Source organism: Leucopleurus acutus, assembly GCF_964270905.1.
Source record: "Leucopleurus acutus genome assembly, chromosome: 8".
In the NCBI taxonomy this organism is placed as follows: domain Eukaryota; kingdom Metazoa; phylum Chordata; class Mammalia; order Artiodactyla; family Delphinidae; genus Leucopleurus; species Leucopleurus acutus.
Window position 1 is genome coordinate 86,155,236 of NC_139151.1, and position 27,151 is coordinate 86,182,386.

The following is a 27,151-nucleotide window of genomic DNA, read 5'->3' on the forward strand; positions in this document are numbered from 1 at the left end:
GGATGAATAAACTTGGGATTGGTCTTCTCTTTTCTGAAGGCCGGTGTCCACTTGAATGTTTGGTTGGATTTGTGGGATCGTGGCTTACCATGGTGGATTCAGGCCGTGATGTCCAAATTCAATTAAAAAAAACTTTATAGGTGTATGTATCCATGTATCTTTCATCTATCTATCTATCTATCTATCTATCTATCTATCTATCTATATCTGTCTATTGGAAAAAGAGGCAGGTACTTAAAAAGCAAATGAGGGTCAGCAAGCAGACCACATCTTTTCTCCTCCCTTTATGGCCATGCACCACCCCAATTTCCATTCTTCTTCCTTGGCTGGCGTCACCTAAGAGACAGTCTCTTCCATGGTTTCATGCAAAGGTACCAAACAGAGGCTGAATATGTGCAATATCTCATGGATGTGAAAGACAAGGAGGAAACATGTTCTGCTGAGGGCTAGAAGAGATGGGGCAAGGTTTGGGAAGGCAAGCCTTGGATATTCTAGACTCTTCTTCCTGGGGGCAGAGGGAGGGGCTCCCTGTGGCTCGCTTCTGGAACATGTTTGGGGCAGCTCTCTTTCCTTTCAAATAAGTATCATCAGGTAATCTCCAGCCTTCCTTCAGGACTGTTTCTCAGGGTAGAGGAAAGGTGCCCTATTATCTCGTTGAGCTTCCTGTTCTTTGTATTGTTTGGAAGGCTAGAGTCAGCAGCTACTTCTGTATTCTGCATTGTTTGCATTGTTAAAACCTTTGCAAGACGCATTCAAGCTTCTTCGCCAAATGAGCTTCCCAGACCCCCTGGAAGACATTTAGAAATAGGCCACCAGGGAATAGTGTCTGTCAAAGTCAGGTTTTCTACCTTCCTCTAAAGGCTGGATTAGAGAGTGTTTACTCATCGTCCTACATAGTTTAGCCTCTGGGCTAAGTACAGGGGTCAGGGATGCATGAGGGGGATCGAAGTCTGGTATCTCCGGCTCTCAGCAAGCAGTCTGGGTCCTGGAGTTAAATCTGGGTTCGAGTCCTGTCCCTCATCAGTTCTGTGGCCTTAAGCAATTGATTTAACACCCTGAGCCTCAATTTCCTCATCTTTAAAATGGAGTAGTAATACCTACGTGCAGGGTTGTGTCAGGACCAACTGTGATCGTGTGCGGAGTGACTGACAGGGAGCAAAAAGCATCCTCGGTAGTCATTGAGATCACTGTAAGTATCAGACCTGGGACCTCTCCCTTCCCCATTCAGCCCAAACTCTGTTCCTGCTGCACTTGAGACATGCTTCCAGCTGCCTTTGGAAGATTTTCATTCCATTTCTGGGCAAAACATTAGCCAATAAGATCTCATTTAATTTGGGGGGAGGGCACACCGAAGCGCTGGCACCCCCGTGCTTACTGGCACAACTGTTGCCAGGCAGATAAGGCGGCATAGGATGTTCCGGGAAGCTTGGCTATTGCAGAAGCTGGTGGAAGCGAGTGGGGAAACACGCTCCGGGTCCTGTCTTTACTTGCACGATGACAGGCAGTCTCCTGGGCTGCTTGTCTCAGCAGGATCTGCCTCTTCCTGCCCTCGGTGCTGGCAGTCGGCAGTGAGGCTGGAGGAGGAAATGGTATTTTCCTCCCTCTTGGGTAGAAGTATTTCTTTACAGTACTGTTCCCTGGTCTCAGAGTATAGAAAGACCCTTAGGGGCAAGTTAATGCAGTAGCTTTCTTCTCATTCTGGAAATTTTGAAGTTTCCCAAAGCCCACTTCCTCCCCAGAAGCCCGGGCTTAGAATTTCCTGGTTGTGGAGGTGCGGAGGGGACTAGCCTTTGAGTACATGAGGTGCCCACCCATCAATCATTGGGGTGTTCAAGCCTCTTATCTCCCCAAATACCTTGAATTGTCTCTACCTGCTCAGTTCTTTTCAGCTCTAAAGAAAGGAACATCTGGCCTCTCCCAGCCACGCCTCAGAAGTGCCTAAAACTTTTGCACCTTTTAATAGGAGTGTTTGCCTTCTCTGTCAGGTTCTCATTTTGCTTTTAATTTCATAGGCGTGTGGTTGCAGACTGTTGTTTGGGCTGAAACAGAAGATGATCGAAACACAGATGATTGTTCGTGGTGTAAATACATCATAAATTAGAACCGAGGGGTCCCCCTGGTATCTGGGAGAGCTGTGACTCGTCGTCCAGGGTTTTATCTTCCCGTGGGAGAAGGAAAATTAAGCACCTGTTATGAACCAAATGCAACGCTGGTGTTTCCCTTGAGTTTATTATCTAACTCCCATAAACCTCTCTTGGCGGTACGCAGCAAATATCAGATATCCACTGAATAAATAAATGACTGAATTGCCTTAGAGTCATTTTACAGGCTGAGAAACTGAGGCTCGCAAAGATGAAGTAACTTGTCCAAGAAGCTCCGCTCTCACGGGGTGGGGCTGGGATTCAATCCTCTCCCTCCCGCCTCACACCAGCGTCCCATTCAGCTTTATGGGACCCATCCTGTCCTTCCATCTCCAGAACTGGAGGCCTTGAAAATTCAAGGCATCTCCTTTTCCTGAGAATCTGGATTTTTCTGGCTCCTTGACAATGAAGGACCTTGCAACAATTTAGTACCACCGAGAGTTATCTTCGGGAAAACAGGTGAAGGGGACTTCCCTCTTTGCTCTTCCCATTGGCAGTGGGACCTCCGAGACCACCAACGATCAGGGAGCCAATTGGGGGTGGGCGTCTCCACTTCCAGTTGTGCAGGGGGGAGCTGCTGAGAAGCACCTCACTTGAGGATTGTCTCACAACTAAAGAATGGTTTGCATTGGCCCGTGTTGCTGAAATTCACTGCAGGGAGCGCTGGGGCTGTTGGTGGTAATTTCGGAGTAGTCTCTCTAAGGAGATCAGCCATCCTGCTATGCTTCCCTTAATTGAAACCATTCTCTCCCTCCAGCTTGGATGGGGCAGGTTGTAGTCTCTGTGTGCTGGAAGGCATTTAGCTGTTGTAATTGGAGAGAACGATGCTGGTAACACTCTTGTCTATTGTTTCTTTTTGCTGGCCACTCCAGCCTGCTTGACGCACCCATCACACCACCACTGCCTTGATTCCAGAGGGATGTGCCACAACCCTGCAGGCAGGAGGGAGCCACTCGGGTTCCTGGAGTGTTTAGAGAACACGTTTAAAAGAAACATAGACTTCCAGAGGCAGAGCGTTAGGTTGGCCAGGGACCTAGACACCACCAAAGCCAACTTCTTCCTGCTCTGATAAAGAAACTGAAGCCGTACTGATAAGTACTGACAGCTTCTCAGTAAGAAGTCCAACTCTAGATCCCAGGTCACTGGACTCTAATGCGTTTCCCACAAAACTAAAGAGACATCTATTGGGCACCATACTGTGTATCAGACATCGTGGATATAAGGATGAACAAGGCATAATCCCAGTGGAACCCATTTTGATTATGTGTGTTAGTATCACTTGAGGCATACTTCTTCCTAGAATAATGTTTTATAGATAGTGTCTGTCTGTCTATCCATCTGTCTATCCATCCATCCGTTCATCTCTCTCTTTCTTTCTTCCTTCCTCTCTTTCTTTCTTTTTTTCTTTCTTCCTTCCTTCCTTCCTATCTACCTACCTATCTATCATCTATCTACCTATCTATCTATCTATCTATCATATGTATTATATAGAGTAGGAGCGCATGTATCGTACAATTAGGCTTCTGGCTGCTAACTGGAGGTCTTGAGTGGCTACTACCAGTGATACAGTGAATGGCTGACCAGTTAATCAAGAATTGTCAGAGTGGGAGGCCCTTTATGATTAAGTAGCCTTACATCCACTTAATCTTTGAGATGATTGCCTACTATCGATCAAGTCCCAGCCACTTTGCTAAGCGTCAGGTACTTTGCTACGTGTTGCAGGTGCATTTCCCCACTGACACCTTAAAAGCACCCCATGACGCAGGTATTGCCTTCACTTTACTAATGAGGCTGAAAGGTTAAGAAAACATGGTGTGCCCAACATTCCACAGGAGCCCAAGATGGGGCTTGGACCCAAGTCTTTCTGATACGAAAGACTATGACCTTGGCCGCTGTGTCATCTTACAATAGCGTAGGGGTAATTGCTCTGTCACCTTAGTAACTATAAACTAAGGGGGGCTGAAGATGCCAGGAGATCCTTGTAAGCCTTCAGAGGGCCGGTGAGTGGGCACATCACGGTTGCACTCTGGCGGGCTGCTCTGTCACGCTGTTGGCTTTACCTCCTTGAAGCTCAGGCCAAGACCCAGAAGGGGCAGACGGAGCCATCTTCCATCAACCCTGTACCCAGCTTATGACTCAAATGGAACTCTTATCCACAAAGCCGGGTCGCTCGGTTGCCATACCTTTGCCTTCCAAGTCTGCCTTGTTTACCCTACTAAGTCCACATGCTAAGGACATCTCGTTATGGACCCTGGAAGGCAATGAATTCCAAATCTGATTTAATCTCTGTGTGTGTGTGTTGGGGGGGGTGGTATTTCCTTTCGCCATGTATCTGATCTCACCAAGAGCTCCATAATAAGTAGGGAAAATACGCCCATAAGTTCACAGAAGAGTGTGCCTCAGACCACACAGACTGCCCGAAAAGGCAGCCTGTTCCCCTTTTATTTTTGTGTAGCGCTATCGCTCCCGAACTTGCCTTATTTATATGCTAATCGTTTCCCTGTATATCGTCTGTTTCCCCACACTAGAGCATAAGCTCTTTCAGGGCAGGGACCTCGTATGTCCCCTCGGCACCCAGGTTCATATCTGGTACATAACACTCACATCTTCTAGAGGGTGCTTTGAACGGATGCCTTGCGCCACGCCCTAAGAAGACCAATTTGGGAGGCACGGATTTCATAGGAGGAGGCCCTGCCCTGTTGTGCCTATCCTGCTGCTTCCAGGATGCCTCTCGAGTGTCCGGGCTGAAAGCAGCTTAGGCCTTCACCCGGGTGTGGTCTCTTGCCATGTTCGATGGCTGTTTAGTTGAAGGAAGATCAAGATCTTATTTTCTTTGACAACTTCACAGGAGGATCATTTGTAGCTTCCTCCATTCCAAGCCTCCTGGCTTTTTGCGTGAGCCGTGTTCCTTAAAAGCAGGAAGTTATGCTTGGCCCGCTCCGGCTACACATGAAATGGTAAAGGTTTTGGTCCAAACCCTGTGGCTTGAGTCAGATTTAAAAAAGCTTGTCAGAAACGTGTTCTCTGGAGCCTGGCGTTTGCAACTGGCATCTGTGGTTACAGATGAGATTTCAGAGATTGAAAGCTCAGGAAGAGGTGTGAATTACAAGCTCTTAGCTCACAGGGCAATTGGAACGGTACTGATCCTGGAAATCTTTTGGCCCAGATTTTTAAAAACTATCCCCTCAATCCAGCCTCTCCCTCGATAGGGTTTCTGCTTTGAAACATTTGTATTACTCTTAAAAGCATCTGGAGAATAAATAAGGGACTGGGAAGGGGCCTGTTACTCACATGAGCACTCACACCCCTCTTCACTTTAGCATCTGATGGGGAGAGAGAGAGAGAGTCTATGAGAAAAGAGAGCGATTGAGTCATTGAAATACGACCTGATGATTTCTGAGCCCTCCTAATTCGGAATCAGTGAAAATCTAGAACTCTCCTTGGTCACTTATGATACTTGTTGTTGTAAACAAATGCATTTGCAGCTACATCACTTCACTGCTGGTGCATTTGAAGAGGAAAGGGGTGACCTAAAGGCATGGTTCTTGTTCTATCTCAACCCACGTGAAGGTCAGGATTGGTAGTAGGTAAATTGTAAGTACAGGGCTACTGACAACCAGGTGCCAAGGCTTATGAATGACTTTCTTCCCTTATAAACTGCAGCAAACTCATGGCTATTCCTAGAAGACTTTGCATGCTCACTCATTTGCATTTGGGTAAGATTTTTTGAGTGACAGGGAAAGAGGCCACTAGGGATGGCAAGGTACCTGGTGCCCATCGGAGTGTGACTGACATGGTCCCTCCTGTGAATTTGAAGTGGTACCATGGGGGAAAGAGGATAAAACCCATCAATCTAAGGGGTGTCTGAACTAGGTACCATCTGTCATGGAAAGAGAAGAGGTAGGGAGTTACTATCGAAGCCAGGCAGAAATCCAAGCCATTCCTCAACCTTTTCCTCTCACTGTGATCCTGAGACAGTCACCCCTGCCTAGGGCACAGGGCTGTTAAGTCCCAGTGCAGGACTCACTTCTCTATGAAAATGTCCCCATCTCCTTGGGTCTGTTAGTTACCCCACTGGAGGAGACAGCAGTCACCGTCCACCAACTCTATTGGCGTGACACTAGCAAATACAAAGCCGGTAGATGCTCAAACTATCTGGCAAGAGGCATTATCCTGCAATTCACCTGGGATCTCCTGAAATTAAGTGAGGAGAGAGGCATTCGTGTGGCATTTAAGAGAGAGGGGCCAGGCTGCCTGACCCCCTAATGGTGCAAACTTGGACAAGTTCCTTTCTTTTTTTTTGACATTATAGTAAGAGTCTTTATTCCAAGTACTAAAATTCAGAAATAAGGAAAACAAGTAAAACGCCAACAATTACATATTTATGACATAGTTAAAATAACTTATAAAGGCAACTTACATTTAATTATATAAATAAATGAATAGGAAAAGACCAAGTTTCTTAACCTCTCTAAACTGTAGTTTTCTTATCTGTAATAAGGTCTGATGTCAATAATAGTCCTTATCTCATACATTTATTGTGGGGATTAAATGAGATAATCAGTGTGGAGTCGGTGCTCCATCCATGGTAATATTTCTGGGGAGCCCAGCCACAGGCTCAGCAGTAGGACCTGTCCCAACCACACCCCACAGGGTCCTTTCATTTCTAGCCTCCAGTGTGAGAATCTGTGTGCCCCAAGCAGAGGGGGGTGGCTTTGGTAAACATCTGGGCTAACTCACGTCAGACACCAGATATCATCCCAGCGTTTGCCTCGTGGCCCTGCCATTTTCACAGCAAATGTTGAGTCAGTTGTGATCTGGACCTCACTTGTTTCATCTGCAAAATGGGATTGATGATTTGACCTCTCAAAGCTGCTCTGGAGATCGCGCGGTACGACACCTGTTACCACACCTAGACTAATGTCTGACACGATAGCAGCTCCATAAATTCCAGAATCTTGTCTTCATCACTTGAAAGGATGCTAAAAGAGATAGGGAAGAGAAAATCAAATCCGAGCTGGAGATACCCTGGACTGTGTGGTGATGCTGGACTCTGTGGGAGTTGGTGGTGGCCTTTTGTTCCCCTCCATCTGGATGGCTCTACCTTGAAGGACAACAGCCTCACCTCAGTTTCTGGATCTATAAATCCCCTCGAGTCCACTGCTCTCCAGCCCCCATCCCTGTAGGTTAGGATTGGAAAAGCAGACTTTGCTATCTCCTCTCCACAGGGTGAGCCAGGGACAACCTTTAAGGGGAACTTTACATTGCAAGGTATTTTTATTCTTGAGACTGACAGGGAAAAAAAAACATGCTAAGCCTGTATCACTTGTGAAGCATTTTTATACAATGCATTTCATTTGGGCTGCAGCCTTGGAGCTGCTAAGTACTTAGCGCTCTGACCCTCTGCTTCCACAGCTGTCACGTGGGGCAACTAAACGTCTTAGGATGCTTTGGAGGCCCTGGCACATCGCAAGCCTTGCCAAGGGGTGGTTATCATTGTTATGATTGGCCCCTACTGCGGTGGTTTCCAGAGTGTTCCACGCAGCCTCCTAAAGCATGGTGGAGGGTGTCAGGACCGTTGGTGGGGTGGGGTGGAGGCTGGGCAAGAATGAGCAGCTGGAGGATCGAGGCTCCGGGGTCTCCACCCTCACTCCTGCTCCCACGGGAGCAGCTCTGCTTTCCCCTATCCTAAATATTGTGGTTCTGCCTAAGACGTCATTGGGAGGGGGAGGGGAAGAAAAGTATGAAAACCACTCTCTTCTGTCTGAGTGCTGTCACTTTTCCCCTTTGCTTGCTGACACCCAAGATGGAAAGGGCAGCACCACGGGTAATGGGGAAACTCAGAAGACCTTGAAAATCTGAGTTGAGGTCTAGGTTTTATTCAAACTCTGTAAGACTTTGGAGTCTCTGAATCTCTTGCTCCTTTGTTTCTTCATCTGTAAAATGGGGCCATAGTACCTACCTGATGGGCCTCATGGGGCTGCTTTTGGATATGGAAATGCTTCATAATTGGAGATGGAAAGTTCCCCCATGGCACTATGACTGACACTTGTACTTTGATCCACCTGTTCTGCTGGGGTTGGAGAATACTAGATTTTTGGGAAGCTTTCTGAGATGTTCATACTGTCCCAGGTGTGCATATAACTCCTCCCCGCTTTATCCCACTAGCTTCAAGCATTTCCTAACTTCCTGCTTCATCCTGGGAGTTAGGAAGGCTAGGTGTGAACCAGAGATCTAGAGTGACTTATTCAACATCACACAGCATATAATGAACAGGAGTCAGGCTAGAATTGTTTGTCCTTCTCCCAGGTGGGGGCCCATGGCTCATCAGCGTGTCAGTGGCTCACTAACCACCGCGAGATGCAGCTATTACTTGTGAATAACAGTGTCAGCCCACCTCAGCTCTCATGACATCCTTCCCTCAGATTAAAATCAGCCAGTTCGTCACAGATCCAGCCACAGACCTGAGCCAAAGCTGTACCTGAGCTAGGTGTTATAACTGTAATTAGCTCCCCCCCAAAAAAAATCTAACTATGAAACAAAAAGTAGGACCTCTTTTTTTTCTACTTGCAACAGGAAAAACCCCATGTGGGCCCCTGAGATGCTTTTTCATTTCATTTACCACATCCTGGGTTTGTGCTAGCCAGTCTGCTAAACAGATATGGTCCAAAAAAGAAGAAAACAAGGTCTCAGGCCCAAAGCCAAACATTTCCCGGTCGCCATGGCAACACGCAGGGGCACACACTGTGGTTTCTCTCCCTCAGCTGTCTTCCCGGAGACTCGCTCACCAAAGACCAATGGCCTCACAGAGTTGGGTACTGAGGTAACAGTTCTGGGACACACTCTCCTTTGCCAGAAAGACTGTTGGATCCAGGATCGGGAATGGGGGCCTAACCAGACCTTCCCACCCTCTCCCCTCCCCCAGTTCCCATTACTCCACCAGGAGGCAGGGGTGGGGGTCTTTCTTCAGACTCTGTACAAACAGTCCAAGAGCTTCATTGGATTCGTTCTTTGGAGGCCTAGACTGAAGGGCCAGTGTAGTGGCTGAGAGAACCCTTGGACTCTTCTCTGACAGAGTGGATGTGATGGGCCCTTGTTGGCTGCCATGACAGGCTCCTTGGACACAAAAGCTGAGAGGTCAGGGGATATAGCCAGCACCAAGAAGTTGGGGTGCATTTCCCTTCTAAGTGCCAAGGGATGAATCGCTCAGTTGAAAACAACCCAGGACACATTCTGGAGGAAATTCTCTCGGTATGATGGTGTATGACTATTTTCTCTGCTCATTAAACCCTCACCCGCCTCCAGGGTGATTCGGGGAGAGACTGAGTCCTTCAAGATTTATGGCCTGCCCGAGGCAGCCAAAGGCGATTCGGCCACTGAGTGTGATTTTGGCCTCGTTCAGAATGGGATGCTGAACAATAGACCCTTTCACCAGGCGCTCATCACATGGGCATCAGGGGATGGGGGCGAGAGATGTGGGGCGGCAGGAAGGCTGCCAGCCTTCTGAACTGGCAGGCCTGGGTGGCAGCAGGGGCTATAATAGCTAGGAAGACTCCCAGATGGAAACTTCTGGGCTTTGAAGACATCAAACAATCACAATGAAGAAGAGAATGGCTTCTTCATGTCCCATTAAGACAGTGGACTGTGGCTTTATTGGAACGGCTTGCTCAGGCCTCTTATAAAAGCAGTTCAGTAGTCAGGAATCTAGCAATTATGGACCCCGGAGGTCCTGCTTTTCTCACAGCTGGCTGGGGGACCACGCTCAGTCATTGTGGATTTTTGTTTTCTCTTGCATCTCAAGAGAATTTTTGATGCTGGCTGGCCATTGTTCCTCCTCGCTTTAAACGCAGATGATCCAATTAGCAATAATGCTTTAAAGAACAATTGGCCTTATCGGTCTCTCCCTAGTTCTGATGAGGATCATTTCGGTTAGTTTTGTGATGTGGCATAATCTTTTTCAGACATGAGCTCAGCAAATCAGAGGACAGAAAGCGAATCCCGGCTGCTTCATGATAAACACTAGAAAGATGAAAAATGTGGAGAGCTCCCTGGTGCTTCTGGCCACCTCTCCCCAGGAGGCTTGCATGTGACTGACTCCAGGGGCTCGACGGAGTCGGATGCAGTGAGCCTGGAGTGCCATGCTCCAGCTAGAAGGGCCTGGTCTGTTGAGGTTTGGGGGCTGGGCAACAGACATCTCGGAATGTCACAAGGACAGCCTGTGGTCTGGCATCCCAGCCCTGGGCCAACCTCTCTTCATTCTGTTCTGCCTGGCCTTGGCCAGAGCCCTCAGGCTGTAAAGGACAGAAGAGGCCTGAGGCTGAAGCTGGGGTTGGGGGGTCTCTGATCCCCAGGGGGATCTCGGGAAGAGCACAGGTAGAATGAGAGAGAGGAAGCCAGACCTCTGTTGGGGGAAAGCCAGCGAACACAGAGACCTCGGAATCTTTGCCTTGGGGAGAGGGTGGCAGTTCCACTAAGGCAGGTTTTCCCATCTAAGTTTTCCCAAGCTCTGGAGTAAAGGGCCCTGCCCTGTTAAGCCTTTGGTCCAGAATCAAGAGACCTGTGATCTTAAAATAATATTTGAGCTTATTAATATTTAATAATATTGAACAAGCTCAAATTCCTCTCTGCAGAGTTCTCTTTTAATGCTCACCTCTCTGCACTTTAGAAACCACGTGGAGAAGAGGGTTTCCTGTAGTTTAGCGTCTGTCCCACCCACGGGGTGCCACTTAACACTGCAGTACGACCAGCTGGACTGCCCCGTCTGCAGCCAGGTCCGCTAGCCCCTAGCTCAGGTCATTCATGTCTTCTCAAAGAATCAGTTACCTCCTGCATCAGATGGGGATAACGAAAGTGCCTACCACATACCACTGTTGTGAGAATTAAATGAATTTTTAGGTGTAAAATGTTGGAAACCTCCTATGGGCCTGATGAGGCGCTAGGTGAATGTTTGCAGTTGTTCTCATGGCCGTGGGAGTTGCACAAGTCCTTGGGTCTCAGGAACTGGCCTTATTCCCATCTTCAAGAAAACCAACTTTCCCAGACACATAGCTACTCTGGGACCAAATCAGAAAAAAATCTAATTCTGCCTCATCCTTCCTGAGGAGATGACAGAAGGAGCCAGGCACATCTAGGCGGCGCCTGTTGGGAAATACATTAATTCATTTTGGACCGTCTGGAGAAGTCTGGTTCAGAGAATTGAGAGTCTCTGGAAACAGCGTGATGGTAGATCATCTCCTGTGGTCTTCACATGGGACGCACTGTGTCTGTCATTCCTGTCTCAGGCGATCCGGCCTCAGAAGGGGCCCTATGACACGATGTGAAAAGGCTGTGCTCGTCTCTGAGATGACAGCGCAAAGTCCAGGCAGACAACGCCAATTGCCAAGCTGAAAGTTGGTCTCTGAAACATTTGCTTTCAGGGAAAACAGCAGAGGTTCTCAGAAGCAAATGCTTCGGATTAAAAACATTTAAACATTTGAAGTGTCTGCTAGGGAATTCTCAACCAGGCCCAGCTGGTGATTCTTTTAGACGTGACGTGGGGAGTGGACCCGAGGCGTGTTCTGTTTGCATCCTACACGTCTGCTTGTCCTGTGTGTGGGGGAGAATATTCATTCATTCATTCATTCATTTGTCCCACATGTGCCTACTCTGTGTGGTGCTGCACAGGGTCCTGGGGACACATGCTGAAGGCGAGATGCAGTCCCTGCTGTCACGAAGCCCACATGGAAATTCCAGAATTCCAGAATCCTGGAATTTCTAATTACTGAAGAGCCCTTAAAGATAATCATTTCTTGTAATTCTTTACCTGTTTCTGTCACAGACATCTTTGAGGAGCTAATGGAAACTGAGGGATGCTGTCTCTAGCCAAACACCGACACACACACACGTGCACACAAGCATGTGGACACGTATATACGTACACACACAGTCTTGAGTATAATTTCCCAGGTTTATAGACCCTGGAAGACCAACTTGTGGATTCCGGTTGAACACGTCTTGTCACTCAGCTCCATGGCTAGTCGGCTGTGTAATATCCCCACCCTCACTCACCTCTTAGGAAAATTTGGACACGTGCACATAATGGTGAGTTGGGTAAAGATTACACGTGCTGTGCTCTCAGCAGACGCCGTGCTTTTCTCTCACTCTCGAAGTGACTGGAGCAAACCAAGAAGCTATGTGTCTCAGGCCCAGGGCGATTTTACTAGAAAGATCTATTTTCCTTGATGTGAGGCTTAGTGAAAAATACAGGTAAAATTAATGGTGTTATGGGTCAGTTTGGTTTATCCAAATAAGAATGAATTTACCCGGAACCCCACATAATTGGCAGCATAGCACAGATGTTAGAACCCTGCCTCTCCCACTTGGGTGACTTTAGATACACTGTTTAACCTCTTTGTGCCTCAGTTTCCTTGTCTCTAAAGTGGGTTTGGCAATAGTGCCCACTCCATAGCACCTTTGTGAGGATTAATTTAGCTGAAGTAGATCAGCCATCTAATAAGTATGCAATACCCATTGGCTCTGATTAAGTGCCAAACGCTGTATCAAGTGTTTGACATATCTTGTCTCATTTCACAGTCCCACAAACCCTGATGTTACTGTCATCCCATCAAGGAGAAGGCTGAGTGTCAGAGAGGGTAAGAAACTAACTAGCTGTGTAACCTGGAGTGAGTGGCAGTGTCAGGATTTGAACCCAGTTTGGGGTGGATCTCTTCTATGTTGAACCACCAGCCTTCATGTGAGTCGGTGCCAGAGAGCTGGTTAAACAGTTCTCTTGCAGAGCTCCTTTTTTGTGGTCTCCCTGACAGGTTATTGATCGACCTCTTCCCACGTGGGCAATGAGATCCTTGGGTGCCGGGCCGATGACCCCTCTGTCCTCCTGGCAACCCCATCATAACGAACACCCTCCAGAAAGGCTCCACCCTGAATCTGAAAGTGGCCTCCAAACGTTAATGTTGCCCATTGGGTCTCTTGGAGGGAGGAACTTGGAATCTTTCCTTTATTACATGATACAGGAGATTTACTGGAGACCAGAGGGCTTAACGGAAAACATTCTTGATTCACGTCCAGTTGGACGGGCTTGTTTGAGAGATGCAATCGGCCATTTAATATTAGGCCCTTGAGTCACGGCAGCTCCCGCATCACAGGGATCTCCGTTTCTCACGAGAGATGCACAGATATCTCCGGAGTCCAGCCTCTCTACAGGGATTTGCAGTGTGGCCAGTGCCATTGCCATGGACACGCGTGCCTGTCCAGTGGTCTGTGGTCCGTGGCTACTCACGCCTCGGCCTTACCTTAACCTTAATTGAACCTTGGGGATATTCTCAGCTATACATGGGGGAGGTTGAGAGAGCAAAACAAGTTATGTAAATCGGGGTGAGGAGTATAGTGTGCCCTGGTGGTTAAGCCTGTGGACTCTCGGTGCCCAGACTGGCTGGGTTTGAATCCTGGCTCCATCATGACGAGCTCTGTGAACCTGGGCATGTTTCTTCCCCTCTCTGTGCCTCAGTTTCGGTATTGGGAAAGGTGGGGATAATAATATTACCTACTTCATAGGGTTGTTTTACGGATAAAATGAGTTAATACTTGTCAAATGCTTAGAAGAGTGCCTGGCATATACATAAGTGCACAATATGTGATTGCTGTTAGTATCATCAATACCCTTTGGGATAATAATTTCTGCTTGCATAAGTGTTAAGAAAGCCTATTGGAAAGTCTTCATTAATTATCAGGGCTTAACGGATACACAGCCCTGAAGGCTTGGTCCTTTTTAAGACACGAGGGACCCAGAGGGGAGGAACTGTGAATACTGTTGACCTGAAGTGAAGGTTTTGGCACCGTCTTTGGAATTCCCAGATGGCTGAATGCCATCAAGATTAGGAGTTGGACCTTTTCTATGTGTGAGATTAAGATAAATGTAAGCCGTGGAATTCTCACATTGCATAGAATTTCCTCATTCATTCAGCAGCCCTTTTCTGACACCTACTACACACGCTGGGTAAGCCTCGCATTTCTAGGAAGGCTGAAGCTTGATTTTATCTGGCCCTTCCTGTCTTGGCTGACCTCAAGCACACACATCACACAGTCACTACTCACACGTACACCTAGAAACACACTTACACATTCCTGTGTGTATCATCTATCAAGTGATGTTGGCTGCCGCCCGTGGAACTCAAGGGATTTTATTCAAACGTCTCAGTGTGAATCGGTTCCTTTCACATTTGCATATTCTGTGTGCCAGGTGGCAAACTCTGATTTATTTTAATAAGACAGAAACTGTCATTCAGCTCCAAACCACCATCCATGCCTCAGACTTTATTTTTAACCTAGAAGTGACAGCAGCCACCTGGCCACACGCTGATGGGCGGTCTGCCTCTCCTGGCATCTGCTGAAGTGTCCTCTGTCTCCCTCACCTCCAAGAAACTGATTGGGAGGCTTTGCTGCTCTTTTGTAAGCTACACACGGGGGACCCCCGGAAGGACGGTCACCCAGCGTGACAGTCTCCTTTGGCAAAGATTGGCCGACCGAGGCCAAAGCTGAAAATGTCAGTAAAAACAAACAGCGTTTCAAAAGGGCCTTGTACATTCCCCCCTCTGTGCTCCCCTGGCCTCACCAGCCAAGTATTGTGTGAGTGGCTTCCAAAGGACACCACTCCAAAAAGGAATTAGTCTCCCCAAAACACGTGTTCTCCATTTCACCTAGTTCTAATGTTTTTTAAAAGCACCTCCATGCTAATGATACAAAGAAAAGAGAATCACTTGATGTTGGCTTATGTCTTTGCAAAAGCTCTATTTTTTATGTCTTCTTTTACTATGTTCAGAGTTGAGAAAGGTTGTAGAGAAGTTTAACAGTTTTCTTATCATCTCGATCTGCATTCATCAGACTCTGTTTTCTGGTGATTGGAAGCTGCTTCCTGTTCAGAGAGGAGAAAGCACTTGTTGGCTGTACAATCCCATTAACACTGACCCTATCTTTGTCATTATGTAACAGTTGTTTAGGTGTATCTCTCCCCTCCAGAGTGAAAACTTGCTCTAATGATATGAAAGGATTCTTGGGCACATAGCAAAGTGGATTGGAGCGTGGGTTTTGGCGTTAACAGACCTGAGATGGAATTCCAGCTCTGCCACTTAATGGCTGGGTGACTTTGCAAAGCCATTTCATTTTTCTGAGCTTCAGTTTCTTCACCTATAAATAATACATACATACATACAAGTCACCTCTCAGGGTCTTTGAAAGGTGATGCCACACGGAACCCCAAAGTTGCTGGGTAACCAGGGACGCTGCAGTTGCAGGCTTCTCCGCCCTGGCTATCAGCTCAGAAATGTAAAACAAAGCAACTGGGATTCAGGAAGGCAACGACAGGCTCTGGACAGCAATTCTCACTTCCTCGGGCAGCTCACTTTTCTGAGCCCCAGTTTTCTCATTGATAAGTAAGCAGAATCTTCCTGATGACCTGTGGACCCACCCACGTGAGAGAGAGATTCTGAGTTAAAGCCAATTCTGTCTGAATTGGGACTGACAGAGTGGTGTCTGGCATTGGCAGAGTCAATGTCTGACTGTCTTTGAGGCTCCAGGAAGTGCTCTGCTTCAGCAGGACAGCTTCAAGGACAGAACCTTTCTGTGTTGGCGTTTACTCAGGTGCAAACTGGGCATCCTACAGAAGAATATTGAGTTTTCAGTTAAGGGCTTTGAAGTCTTTTGAGATTGTTACAGAGGATCAGGGAACACCAGGTGATTTTTTTTTTCAGCTCCTTATTGAGATTTCAGATTCATGTCTGCAAATTCACAGAAGTCCTAGGACTAAATCATTTTTAAACTGGTTGGTAGCAGTTAGGTTTCATTTTGGACACATTAACTCTTGCGAGTAAAGAACAGGTCTTGGATCTATCTGGCGATATGTTCAAAGTGTGTTTTTGAAGAAATTCCAAGGAGTTGTTCATTTATTCAACAAATATTTATGGGGCATCTGCTCTCTGTCAGCCACTGATGTGAGTGTTAGAGAAACAGCTGTAAACAGGCAAAAGGCCTTTGCTTTCTTGGAGTTTCCATCAAAAGAAAGGGCAGACAGAAAAAACCAAATGCACAAATAAATAGACAAGTTGCTGTGAAGACACAAAAGCATAGTAAGTTGAGGGAGACGCTGAGGGTTGGATAAGAATGTTCAGGGAAGGACCCTAAGTTGAGGTGATTTCAAGTTGAAAAACAAAAATGGGATGATCAGAGGACAGTACATTCTAGACAGAAATGGCCATCAACAGAGGAATGGATAAAAAGGTGTGGTCTGTATATACCATGGAATACTACTCAGCCATAAAAAAGGACTAAATTTTGCCATTTGCAGCAACATGGATGGACATAGAGGACATTATGCTAAGTGAAATAAGTCAGAGAAAGACAAATACTGTATGCTGTCACTTATGTGTGGAACCTAAAAGATAAAACAAACTAGTGAATATAACAGAAAAGCAGACTCACGGATGTAGAGAACAAACTAGCGGTTAACAGTTGGGAGGGGCCGGGGGACAATATAGAGGTAGGGGAGTAAGAGGTACAAACCACTTGGTGTAAGATAAGCTACAGGGATGTATTGTGCAACACAGGGAATATAGCCAATATTTTGTAATAACTGAATGGAGTGTAACCTTTAAAAATTGTATAAAAAATTTTAAAAAAACCTAAACATGTAAAATGCACTCATGTCAGTAAGTTAGGTCCAGTATTGTTTTGTATCCCATCTATCCCATCTTGTTCTAACTCCCCCTTAGAACTGACTTCCACACATATACGCTATCAATATAGTTTTTGCAAAATCTTAAAAAAAAAAAAAGAAATGGTAAAGTCAGACCTAAATGTTTAAGGTGGGAAAGGGCTCAGAATGTCCAAAGGAACTGAAGGAAAGCTTTGTGCCTGGAACAGAGTGAGCTACTTAAAGGTTAGGAGCCAGGTCGTGTGGGTCTTATCAGCCATGATAAGGAAATTTATTTTGGGTGTGACTAGAAGTCACTGGAGGTTATCAGCTGGGGAGCCGTACCACGTGATTGTGGGAAAATACTCATTAAGTGGAAAAAAAAGATTCCTACACCTCAAATTGTATATTTAGTACCATTTAAACTACGCAAGTATATACATAACACACACATTCAGAAAACAAACTGAGACAAGATATAGCAAAATGTTTAAAATGTTTGCAGTAGTTTTCTTAGAGGTGGACTTGCTTTTCCTTCATTACTTCCCTGAATTTTGTAAGTTTTCCCCAAGTTTGTGCTACTTTCCTAATCAGAAATAAGTCACATGCTTTGTAAAAACTTTGTTGTAGAGCAGTCGGCGGAGAGAATGTAAAAGTGATGCTACTCTCTGCCACTTATCTCAGATTTGAGAGTGAAGTAGTGATGCTTTGAAGTGCTACAGTGAATGTTGAAGGCTCTGGCCAGTAGGGAAGATTATTTGTCTTTTTAATGAGGCTGCTCTAAAACAGACTTCTTATCCTTTCCAAATTATTGATGCAGAAGAATCTAACCTTTTCTTTTCATCCCATAGATCTAAATATAACCTGCCGATACAAAGGTGTATTCCACGTGGAGAAGAATGGTCGCTACAGCATCTCGAAGACTGAGGCTGCTGACCTCTGCAAGGCCTTCAATTGTACGCTGCCCACCATGGCCCAGATGGAGGCAGCCCTGCTCGCAGGGTTTGAGACCTGCAGGTAAGGGACCAGCCCCCACCTGCTGCGGGAAAGTAGGCTGCCTGGGTCCAGGGGGTGGGGCTTAGGCCCAGGAAGGCTCCTCCGTGACAGCTGAATGGCTGCTTGCCTGAAGAGTTGGCACCACCCATTAATCTGGCCAAGTCCATCTGGAACCAGTATGACCAGCTGAAATTGAGGGCCGGCTGAAGACACTTTTGTGAATCACAGAGGGAGGGGTTGCCTAGAGGAGGCCCTTAAGGGTCATGTGTTGGAAGCCACTTGCCTGAGGTGCTTCCACAACATGCTCTCCAGGCTTTGAAGAAGCGTGCAATGTCCTTGTCAGAAGCACAAGAGAAAGGGAACCAAATAAGTGCTTGAAATAAATTTGTGCCTGGTGGGGTCTTCACCCTGCAGACTTGGCTAAAGCAGGTTTTTCAAACAACTCTCTCTCTTTTGATTTTGTTTCTCTTCTCTGTTGCTCTGATTTGAGAGAAAAGGGCATGAAAATTACTGAGATGTATTATTACAAGAGATGGGAAAGCGATGAGAGGGACCAAGAGAGGCCTCCTACCAGACATCACAGTGCTCAGGGAGCTGTCCTCAGGCCCAGGATATCTGCTCCAGGATATTCACAGCAAGCATGGCCCTTATTTTTCTGAATTTCTCATGTGCTTGTGGAAAGTGGTGCACATTAAGAGCGAGCAGTGGTGACCACCGTGGTGAAGTGTTTCGGTTTGGTTTGTTTTCTTTAGAAGAGCTCTGGGGAATCTGGACAACTGCTCTCTGAAGTTTCCACCCCAGCCTGCAGCTACCCCTCTGCACTTTTGCAATGTGATAGCGTTAGGTAACGTGGTTCCCTTTTCTCTTCAACACGCAAACACAGGCTGCTTTTTAAAAAGTCAAGCTGCAGAACTCTTTATGGAAACCATTAAATGTAAGTTAACTACATCTATCCCCTGTCCTTGGTTACAGAGTCAGGCACCCATAGTATGGGTGGGAACTGAGATACTTCTTCTGTTGAGGAAAAAGCGCATCTTCACAAATGCACTAATATGGTAGCCACCAGCCACAGATGGCTATTTACACTTAATTAAAATTAAATAAAATCAAAACTTTAGCTCTTCATTGGCACTAGCTACGTTTCAAGTGCTCGATTAGCCACAAATGACTAGTGGCTACTTTACCGGGCAACGTAGATTATAGAACATTTCTGTTTTGCAGAAAGTTCTAATGAGCAGCACTGCTGTAAAACAAAGAGCAGATGTGTGCAGGCATGTGTGTGTGTTCAGAGCAGGGTCTTGGGAGAATATAAAAGGAGCAGGTAGCTCTGGTAACTTCTGAACCTGAGCTGTAGGCTGCAATGAAGGAAAGCTAATTAGCAGGTCCACTTATTCTATTCCTAAGGCTAATTGTTTAACTATGGCCCTGACTAGGTCAGTGGCCTAAGAAAGTGGATTTAGTAAGCTGAATTTTGATTGTGAAATGCAGACAAGGCCAACTTGCTAAATACAGAAAAGTTCTCATATGTTGAAAACAGGGGAAGTTCTTACTGTACCCACTGGCCAATCATCCAGCCCTTAGCTGCTGGGTGACCCCAGCCCACCTGCCCAGCCCTTAGATGCTGGGTGACCCCAGCCCACCTGCCCATATCCCTCTCTTAATCCTCAGACTGCACCAGGGGTCGGTTATATGACCCCACTTTGCAGAGGAAGCAACTGAGGCTTAGTTGCAGCCCACCCTGGGCCACATCACTTTCATGGGGAGGAGTTCGGATACCAGACCAGCTTCCGAGGCCAGGGCAAGATTTAATGACCCCGCCCTCCCTAAGGACTGAGAGCAAAAGGGAGATGAAAGTCTGGTGCATGGATGGATTTGCTGAGTATTTCTTTCCTCCCTGGGAACACCAACCTACTCATGAAGTACACACATATATAAATTTTAATATCTCCAACTTATAGACAGGATGACACATAAAACCAGCGGTCGACACGACGTGATAAAAACTCAGGAATAAGTTAAATTCTAGAATGTCGGTATGATACAGGCTAGCAGAATGTGATGGGAATGGGGTGGGCAGGAGGCTCACCAAGGAGTGTTATTATTTTAAAAAAACGAAGAAAAACTGTGCCAAAGACAGCTATCATTCTACCCATGGCTGGTTTTAAGTGTTGCAAAACTTATTTCCATAATTTCACTCAGGTAGCTATGAATCAGATACCTGCCACAGGACAGATGCGAGAGTCTCACGGGGGATGGAAGAACCTTAGCATCTCCTCTCTTCTGTCTGCCCCACCCTGATTAGTAGCAATTCTCAGATACATGGAAACTTACTAACATTTAATTGCGGCCGCTCCCCGCACCAAGCTCAGGAGTCTTTGGAGAAACCAGTCTGGCCATTCAGATGAGGAATTAGTCATGTCAGCTTTTGCAACTTAGACATAATGAGTTCGATGTGCTTAGAAATTTCAGACTCACCACCATTCCCATAGGTCTTGCAGGGTGATGCAGTACGTACTGTCACCCCTGGCAGGAAAGATTAAAAGGATTTGGGCTGTGCATTTTAGCCAGCACTGCATTTTCAAAAACCTGTTGGCTTTAGCTTCTCCCTCTCTGCTCTTCCCTTGCCTCTGCCTCTTCCCTTGTAAATGGTATTTTCTCAGCCCACATCTCATTTTCTGAGGCATTTTATATTGGAGAGAAATCGTGCGGTAAGTATTCAGCCACCACGATGCTGATCGAAGAGGCTGGGTGCTGTATGTTGTATCTGAAAGAGCCTCCGGCTCCAAACCGCTCCCAGAAACACCATGGTGGGGCAAAGGGGCTTAAGCACTTCTCTGCTGCTTCTGGAAAATTCCTGAGCTAATGAGGCATTGCTATCTACTTAATTACTCTGACTCCCATTTTAATGACGGTCGATTTACTTCCACTGGCAATGGAATTATGCCTGAGATGCTCATGGGACAAGATGCATTGTATATGGCATATAAACAAGGCTTTGTGTTTAGAACTATGAGGTCTGGCGTGAGGGAATCACAGGAAAAGGTGAGGCCAGGAAAGAAGAGGAGGGGTTGGGAAATAAGGCAGGTTTGCCATTCGTGGACTGAAACGAAGAGCCACCTAGTTCTGTCTGATGCGAGGCAGTCATTTTCTGTATTTTCTGGCAAATAGGAAGGTAATGGCGGGCCAGAGTGGGTCTCACATCGTCAAGGGGTCATTCTGTGACTTGGGCGTCCCTCTGCTTGTTCAAACTGGCCTGACTGCTGACCATAGATTTTATTTGAAATGAATTTTTTTTTCTTTCATGAATCGATTTTTTCAAACACTTTTTATAGAGCTCCAAAAAAATCACTTTGTCTTCATCAGCCTTGCTGGTCCCTTTCACTGTCCCTCTGCTGTTATTTTTGGCTTTCCCATAACTCAGTTGTCGAAACCTTGTAGCATCCCTGGGGTGAACTGAAGGAAGTATTGCACTGCATGAAATGTCCTTCGATGGCATATTATGAAATCCCTGCTTATAGCCTTGCGGGTGGATGACCTCTGGTTTTTCTTTTGCAGGTACGGGTTCATAGATGGGCACGTGGTGATCCCCCGGATCCACCCCAATTCCATCTGTGCTGCAAACAACACGGGAGTGTACATCCTTACATCCAATACCTCCCAGTATGACACGTATTGCTTCAATGCCTCAGGTTCGTTCCAAGTGGATTGGCTTTGTGTTCTGGGTTGCTTTTGCCCTACCAGCCTTCAGCAACATGGCTGACCATCTTAGCTTAAGTGGGGATTCGTGTAGCCTCCATTCACATAACAGATGTTCACTGAGTATCTCTCCAGGGGAAGAAGGATTCCTGTCTCCAGGGTGCTTACCTACTAAGTTGGAAAGGCCAGCAGTAAACAAATACATATTAAATAACTTACATAAAGTCAGAGCGTAACAAGCATTACAAAAAAAGAAAGCAGAGCAAGGAGCTGCAACGGGCTACAGAGTGCTGGGGATGCTTTGTTTTCCTGAGAAGATAGTCAGGGAAAGTGCCTCTGAGGAGCTGGGGATAGGGAGAGCCCTGAGCGAAGCGAGGGAGGGAAGCCATGGCACCGTGGATAGCAGTGCAAAGCCAGGCCTGTGGGAGCATCATGGCCTGTGCTGAGAGTAGCAGGGAGGCCATGGTGGATAAAACCCGGTGATGAGAGGGGAGAAAGCCAGGGAATGAAGTCAGAGAGGTAGGCAGGTGCCAGGTCGCATAGGGCTTTGTAAGCTATGGTAGAGAGTTTGGACTTTATTCTCAGCGTGATGGGAAGTTATGGCAGGGTTTTGAATGAGGGAGCGACATGAATCGAATCTCATGGTAGCATTGGGGCATAAGCCAAATGGCTTCGCTTGGAGGTGTTTGTTACATGTTGGGGCTGGAGAGAAGGCTGGGAGGATATATGGTAGGCCTTTGACCTTCTTGAGTCCTTACCCAACAACTGAAAACCCAACAGCTAGAGAATAAGAAAGCCAAGTTAGGATATGCGTGCTGGGCTGCTGGCCAGGCCCCCCTCCCTGTGTAAGGGACTTGCTTCCAACCACCAGCCTGGAGACTCGTGCTTACCAGTCTAATTCAGGCCCTAGCAACATCTTGAAATTCTGTGCACCATGGGTCTTCAGGGTCTTTTGAAGGGAGTCAAACCCAGCAATGTCAAATTTTTGAATGCCAGCCATCAAATGTCTTACTTCTCAAACGGGGCCTTCTGTTCCCCCCTGAAGGTTTAAGAGTGTGTGAAGGGGAAGACGGAGTCACAAGGCAAATGTGGTACATCTTGTTGACATGTCAGTTTCCTTAAAGGTAGGAAGGGGATGTTAAATTAGCTGGAAGATGACTTAAGATATTCCTTATATGAGACAGATATTATTACATGATGACTTAAGACATTGTTTTTAGAAATCAAACACAGATATTACATATGTGTAATATGTAGTAGAATATAAAATCTACATGGATTTTTAAGCTTAAATAGGGGCATCAAAGAAATTGTGAGGTTACATCGGTAGCTTTTGGCTTCCCCACCCATCCACTGTTGTGTGAGCAGCAGGGATGAGAGTGGGAATTCAGAAGGGAATTCTAGCACTTAGGAGAAAGAGAAAATATCAGGGCTGGTTAGTTGAAATGGAGTGCATGAGGCCAGTAAATTATGTCAAATTTATACAGGTCACTGAACCGATGGAGGGGCACTTAAAAGGAGGAAAACTACAGAGTGTTTACTCTTCCCTGTTATATAAGCAAAGAACACAAATGGAGTTTGACCCAAGGAGGAGAGTCCAACTGAGGCTAAACAATACGTGGTCGCTATCCAGTCCCCATACCTATACCAGAAAGTCTATTCTAATAACATGATGAGAAAAACAACATGCAATTCAGTAGGAAAGAGACACAGAGCCACACGTGTTCTAACTAGGTTAGCTTAATGTCAGAGGTCGGAGGAAGGTTTTGGGAAGGCTTCATGCTTTAGGTGAAGGGGTTGATCACGTGGGAAGGGCAAATTCAAGGCTGCATACTCTCCAGCCTCTGGAGAGGCACTGCCTGTTGCTTCTCCCACTGAATCTTTTCGGGTGAATGTATGCAATAAATTATGTTGTCGTGTATGCACATTGTCTCGCCTGGTTTACAAGTTGGTGTCCCTTGCTGGAAAGAACCTTCATTCAAAAAGGGAGAAGCTCCCACTGTTTTATCACCTGGAGTTGAAGCTGTCTAGGCCAGTTACTACTGAGACTTTTCTCCCTGTCCTTTTTGCCCATAGGGTTGGGCCCATCTTCAAAGAAGGGAGTGAACGGTACTGATGAACTTTCCTCTTCTTTGGGGAGGTTAGTTCTGTTAAAAAGCTTGAGATGTCCTGGGGGGTAGTGCGTGGCAAAGCAGCTGTAGCAAAGTAGTAAAGTTCAAAGCGATGGTTTTCCTTTTCTCATATCTAAATTTACTCAATATGGTTAGAGCACTTTTATCAATTTTCTATATGTTTTTAAAAAAGTGTTTATTGATCAGCGACATGCATTCAGTAGTGTGTTGGGCAGAGTGGAGTTAGAAGGAACCAGAGGGCATATTTCTTGTCTTGGGATTTAATCTTGTTGAAGTCATGAGATGAAAAATAAAGGAGCTGGGGAAGAATGTTTATCTAAGGATAAATACATTCTAAATGTCTTGGTTTAGAGTTGAGTGATGGGAGTGTTGAGTGAGAGACAGATCTTGATAACCTTGTGCTCTATGCCAAGGATCCCATTGGAAAGATCTTTGAATCCATCTTAGCTTGAGACTTACAAGCAAGTGGTCAGGACCTGGTGATGTGATCCTGACACAAATTGGCTACAGGGACCAAAGCCAGCTCCACCTTAGCAGATACTTTCTATAAGCTTACAATTTCAGCAGTGTTTTTGTAAAACACGGCCTATGGTTTACAAATGAAGATAAGGCTTCCTGCTTTTTATTGCCTCTTTTCTCAGGGGTCAGGCCCAGCACAAGTTGATGACTTCTGTGTTAACACAGAGAACTGACCTGAATTAGTTCATTTTTGAAGTTTGCATTCAGTAAAATACCTCGTTCTCTTTTGAAGGAGGAATTTAGGGGAAGATTCTGCATTCATCTGTTTATTCATTCACTCATTTATTCAACAAGTATGTATTGGGCATTGAGGAAGCTGTCTTTCTATGTCACTGAGTGATTGGCTAGACTGAATAATTAACATTTCTCTTGGCCATTTTGGTGTGGTGGGCGCAAGGTTTCTGAGATGCAGCCTATCAGGAAGCTCATCTCAGGGCCTTTCTAACAAATCCTTTGGTTCAGGGAAACCTCACCAGGCTTGATTCTCCCAGCAGTGCGATGCTCATTAAACACAGTGAAAGGCTGTCCAATGACGCCCTGTATCTGACATGGGAGCGTGAATGTATTAACTGCACATTCGGGTCAGCATCCATCTTAGTATGTTTGCCAGACTTGATGTTCTTTATAAAAGTTAGGGTGAATTGGAGCATGAAGGGACTCCATTCGAACCAATGCTCTCACCATTTGCAAAACTGTCTTAGTGTTTTTGACATCATGCTTCATTCTGTTACAACTTTACTCCTGGAAATCCCCAGTGTACTACTGTTACCTGCAATTGTGTTTGAAATTGGGGGAGGTTATTCCATCCCTGCCACTAAGAAGCCATAATCCAAGACCTGTTTCTGGGTTTGAGCAATATAATAATATCAGAAACATCTCATAGGTCAGGACAGTTGCTGGTGGTGGCCCCAGAACAGATTGTGTAGATACTCTGCAAGATCTCCCAGGTTGGCTATTTGCCCTGAATTTCAAGTGAGGGAATCATTGGGAAAATTTTTTGAAAACTGTAAAAATCTAAAGAAGTATTATTATTGTCTCCCATGACCTGTGAATTCCTCAAAAGCAGACACAGAAATGTTTATCTTTTTTCTCCTCGTTTATAATGGGATCTGTCATATGTGTTGAGTAAATTCTTAAAATGAGTAAAAGAACTGATAGATCTGAAACTTCCTTTAATCATTTCTTATGGCATTGTCATTCAGGGTTCATCTGGATGTTTCTTGACCTGTTTGTATTTGCAGACCATTTTGGGGATTAATATCTTAGGTATGTTTACTGGAAGAATGGACTGTTGGGAAATTATATTGGTGTGTTGTTTTTTTTCATTCATTCAACAAATATTTGAGTGCTTCTCTGTCCCCATCACAAATAAATTGTTCTAGCCAAGAAAGATGAAGTTACTACTCATCTTGTGGAGTTTCCGTATTTCTGTGGAGGTGGGTGGGTGGCAGAGGGTAGGGGATGTGAGATGTGACATGAACAGCCATCAAGTAAAGTGAATAAGATAATTTTAGCTAGCAGTAAACCTGAAGAAGAAATGAGAACAAATATGCAATGGTGATGGATGTGGGAGGGTGGTGAGAGGCTGGTTTAGATTGGATGGTGAGGAATGGCCTTACCAAGGAGGTGACTTTCTCTTTGAAGAGTCTCTCTTCAGAGAAATCTTTTGATCAATGCTTGCAAGAACAGCTATTTCTAAGACCTGCTCTTCTGCAGTTGAATATATAAAGCTGCCAGTTAGTTTCACTATGAGGCCAAAGAATAGGCAGGTAAAGGGCATCCCCTTTATCTGTGGGAAAAGATGCTCCTAGAAACTGGGAAGCAATCAAACCCTGTTTCATTTGACTTGTGTTTTTGTCCAGTGTCATGGGTACCCAGCAATTTATGGCAGGACACTTAAAATACTTGTGATAACAGACTTCCTTGTGATAGCAGTCTGCCTCCCTCTATCCATCCATCCATTTATCCATCCATCCACCTACCCATCCATCCATCCATCCATCCACTCATCCATCCATCCATCCATCCATCCATCCAACCATTTGTCCATCCATCCATCTATGCATGCATGCATCCATCCATCCACCCACCTATCCATCCATCCATCCATCCACCCATCCATCCATCCATCTATCCATCCATCCACCCACCCATCCATCCACCCATCCATTCATCCATCCATCCATCCATCCATCCATCCATCCATCCATTCATCCATCCATCCATCCACCCACCCACCCACCCACCCATCCTTCCATCCATGCATACACCCACCCACCCATCCATCAACCTACCCAACCATCCATCCATCCATCCATCCATCTACCCATCCAACTATCCATCCATCTACCCATTTATCCATCCATCCACCCACCCATCCATCCATCCATCCACCCATTTATCCACCCATCCATCCATGCATCCATCCATCCACCCATCCATCCATCCATCCATCCATCCACCCACCCACCCACCCATCCATCTACCCATTTATCCATCCATCCACCCACCCATCCATCCATCCATCCACCCATTTATCCACCCATCCATCCATGCATCCATCCATCCACCCACCCATCCATCCACCCATTTATCCACCCATCCATCCACTCATCCATCCATCCACCCATCCATCCATCCATCTCTTTGTTCTTTCCTCTTTGCCAAGAAGCAACTCTGGAAAAAACCAACCTAACAAATAAGTTTCCATTTTACATTAAAGCACGCACACACACATACATATACACAAACACATACACACACACACACAGAGTATAAAAGCTGTAATACACAAATGAATCCAATCTTCCTATAACAGCAAAGCCAGTTTAAAACTCTCTGAGTTTTTAGAGCTCAACACAAGGTCCAGTTATGGAATAGAGCATTTGGGCAGGAATGGAACCACTGGTTAAAGCATTCTACAGGCTTCCTTTAGGACTCATGGGATGGCAGGCAGGGTGGAACTTTCAGGGTCTGCTTTCAGAGAG

The 27,151-nt window shown here is 45.9% G+C and overlaps 1 protein-coding gene across 4 annotated transcripts in view; it reads left to right on the forward strand.

Annotated features, from left to right (window-relative positions):
* The window catches only part of CD44 (CD44 molecule (IN blood group)), an 86,286-nt gene that overhangs the window by 17,581 nt on the left and 41,554 nt on the right, over positions 1 to 27,151 (forward strand). For all 4 annotated transcript variants that reach the window (XM_082843867.1, XM_082843864.1, XM_082843865.1 and 1 more), the window contains exons 2-3: positions 17,673 to 17,838; positions 21,373 to 21,506. In XM_082843867.1, the coding sequence (XP_082699993.1) occupies positions 17,673 to 17,838; positions 21,373 to 21,506 (300 nt within the window). The remainder of the gene's footprint in view (positions 1 to 17,672; positions 17,839 to 21,372; positions 21,507 to 27,151) is intronic.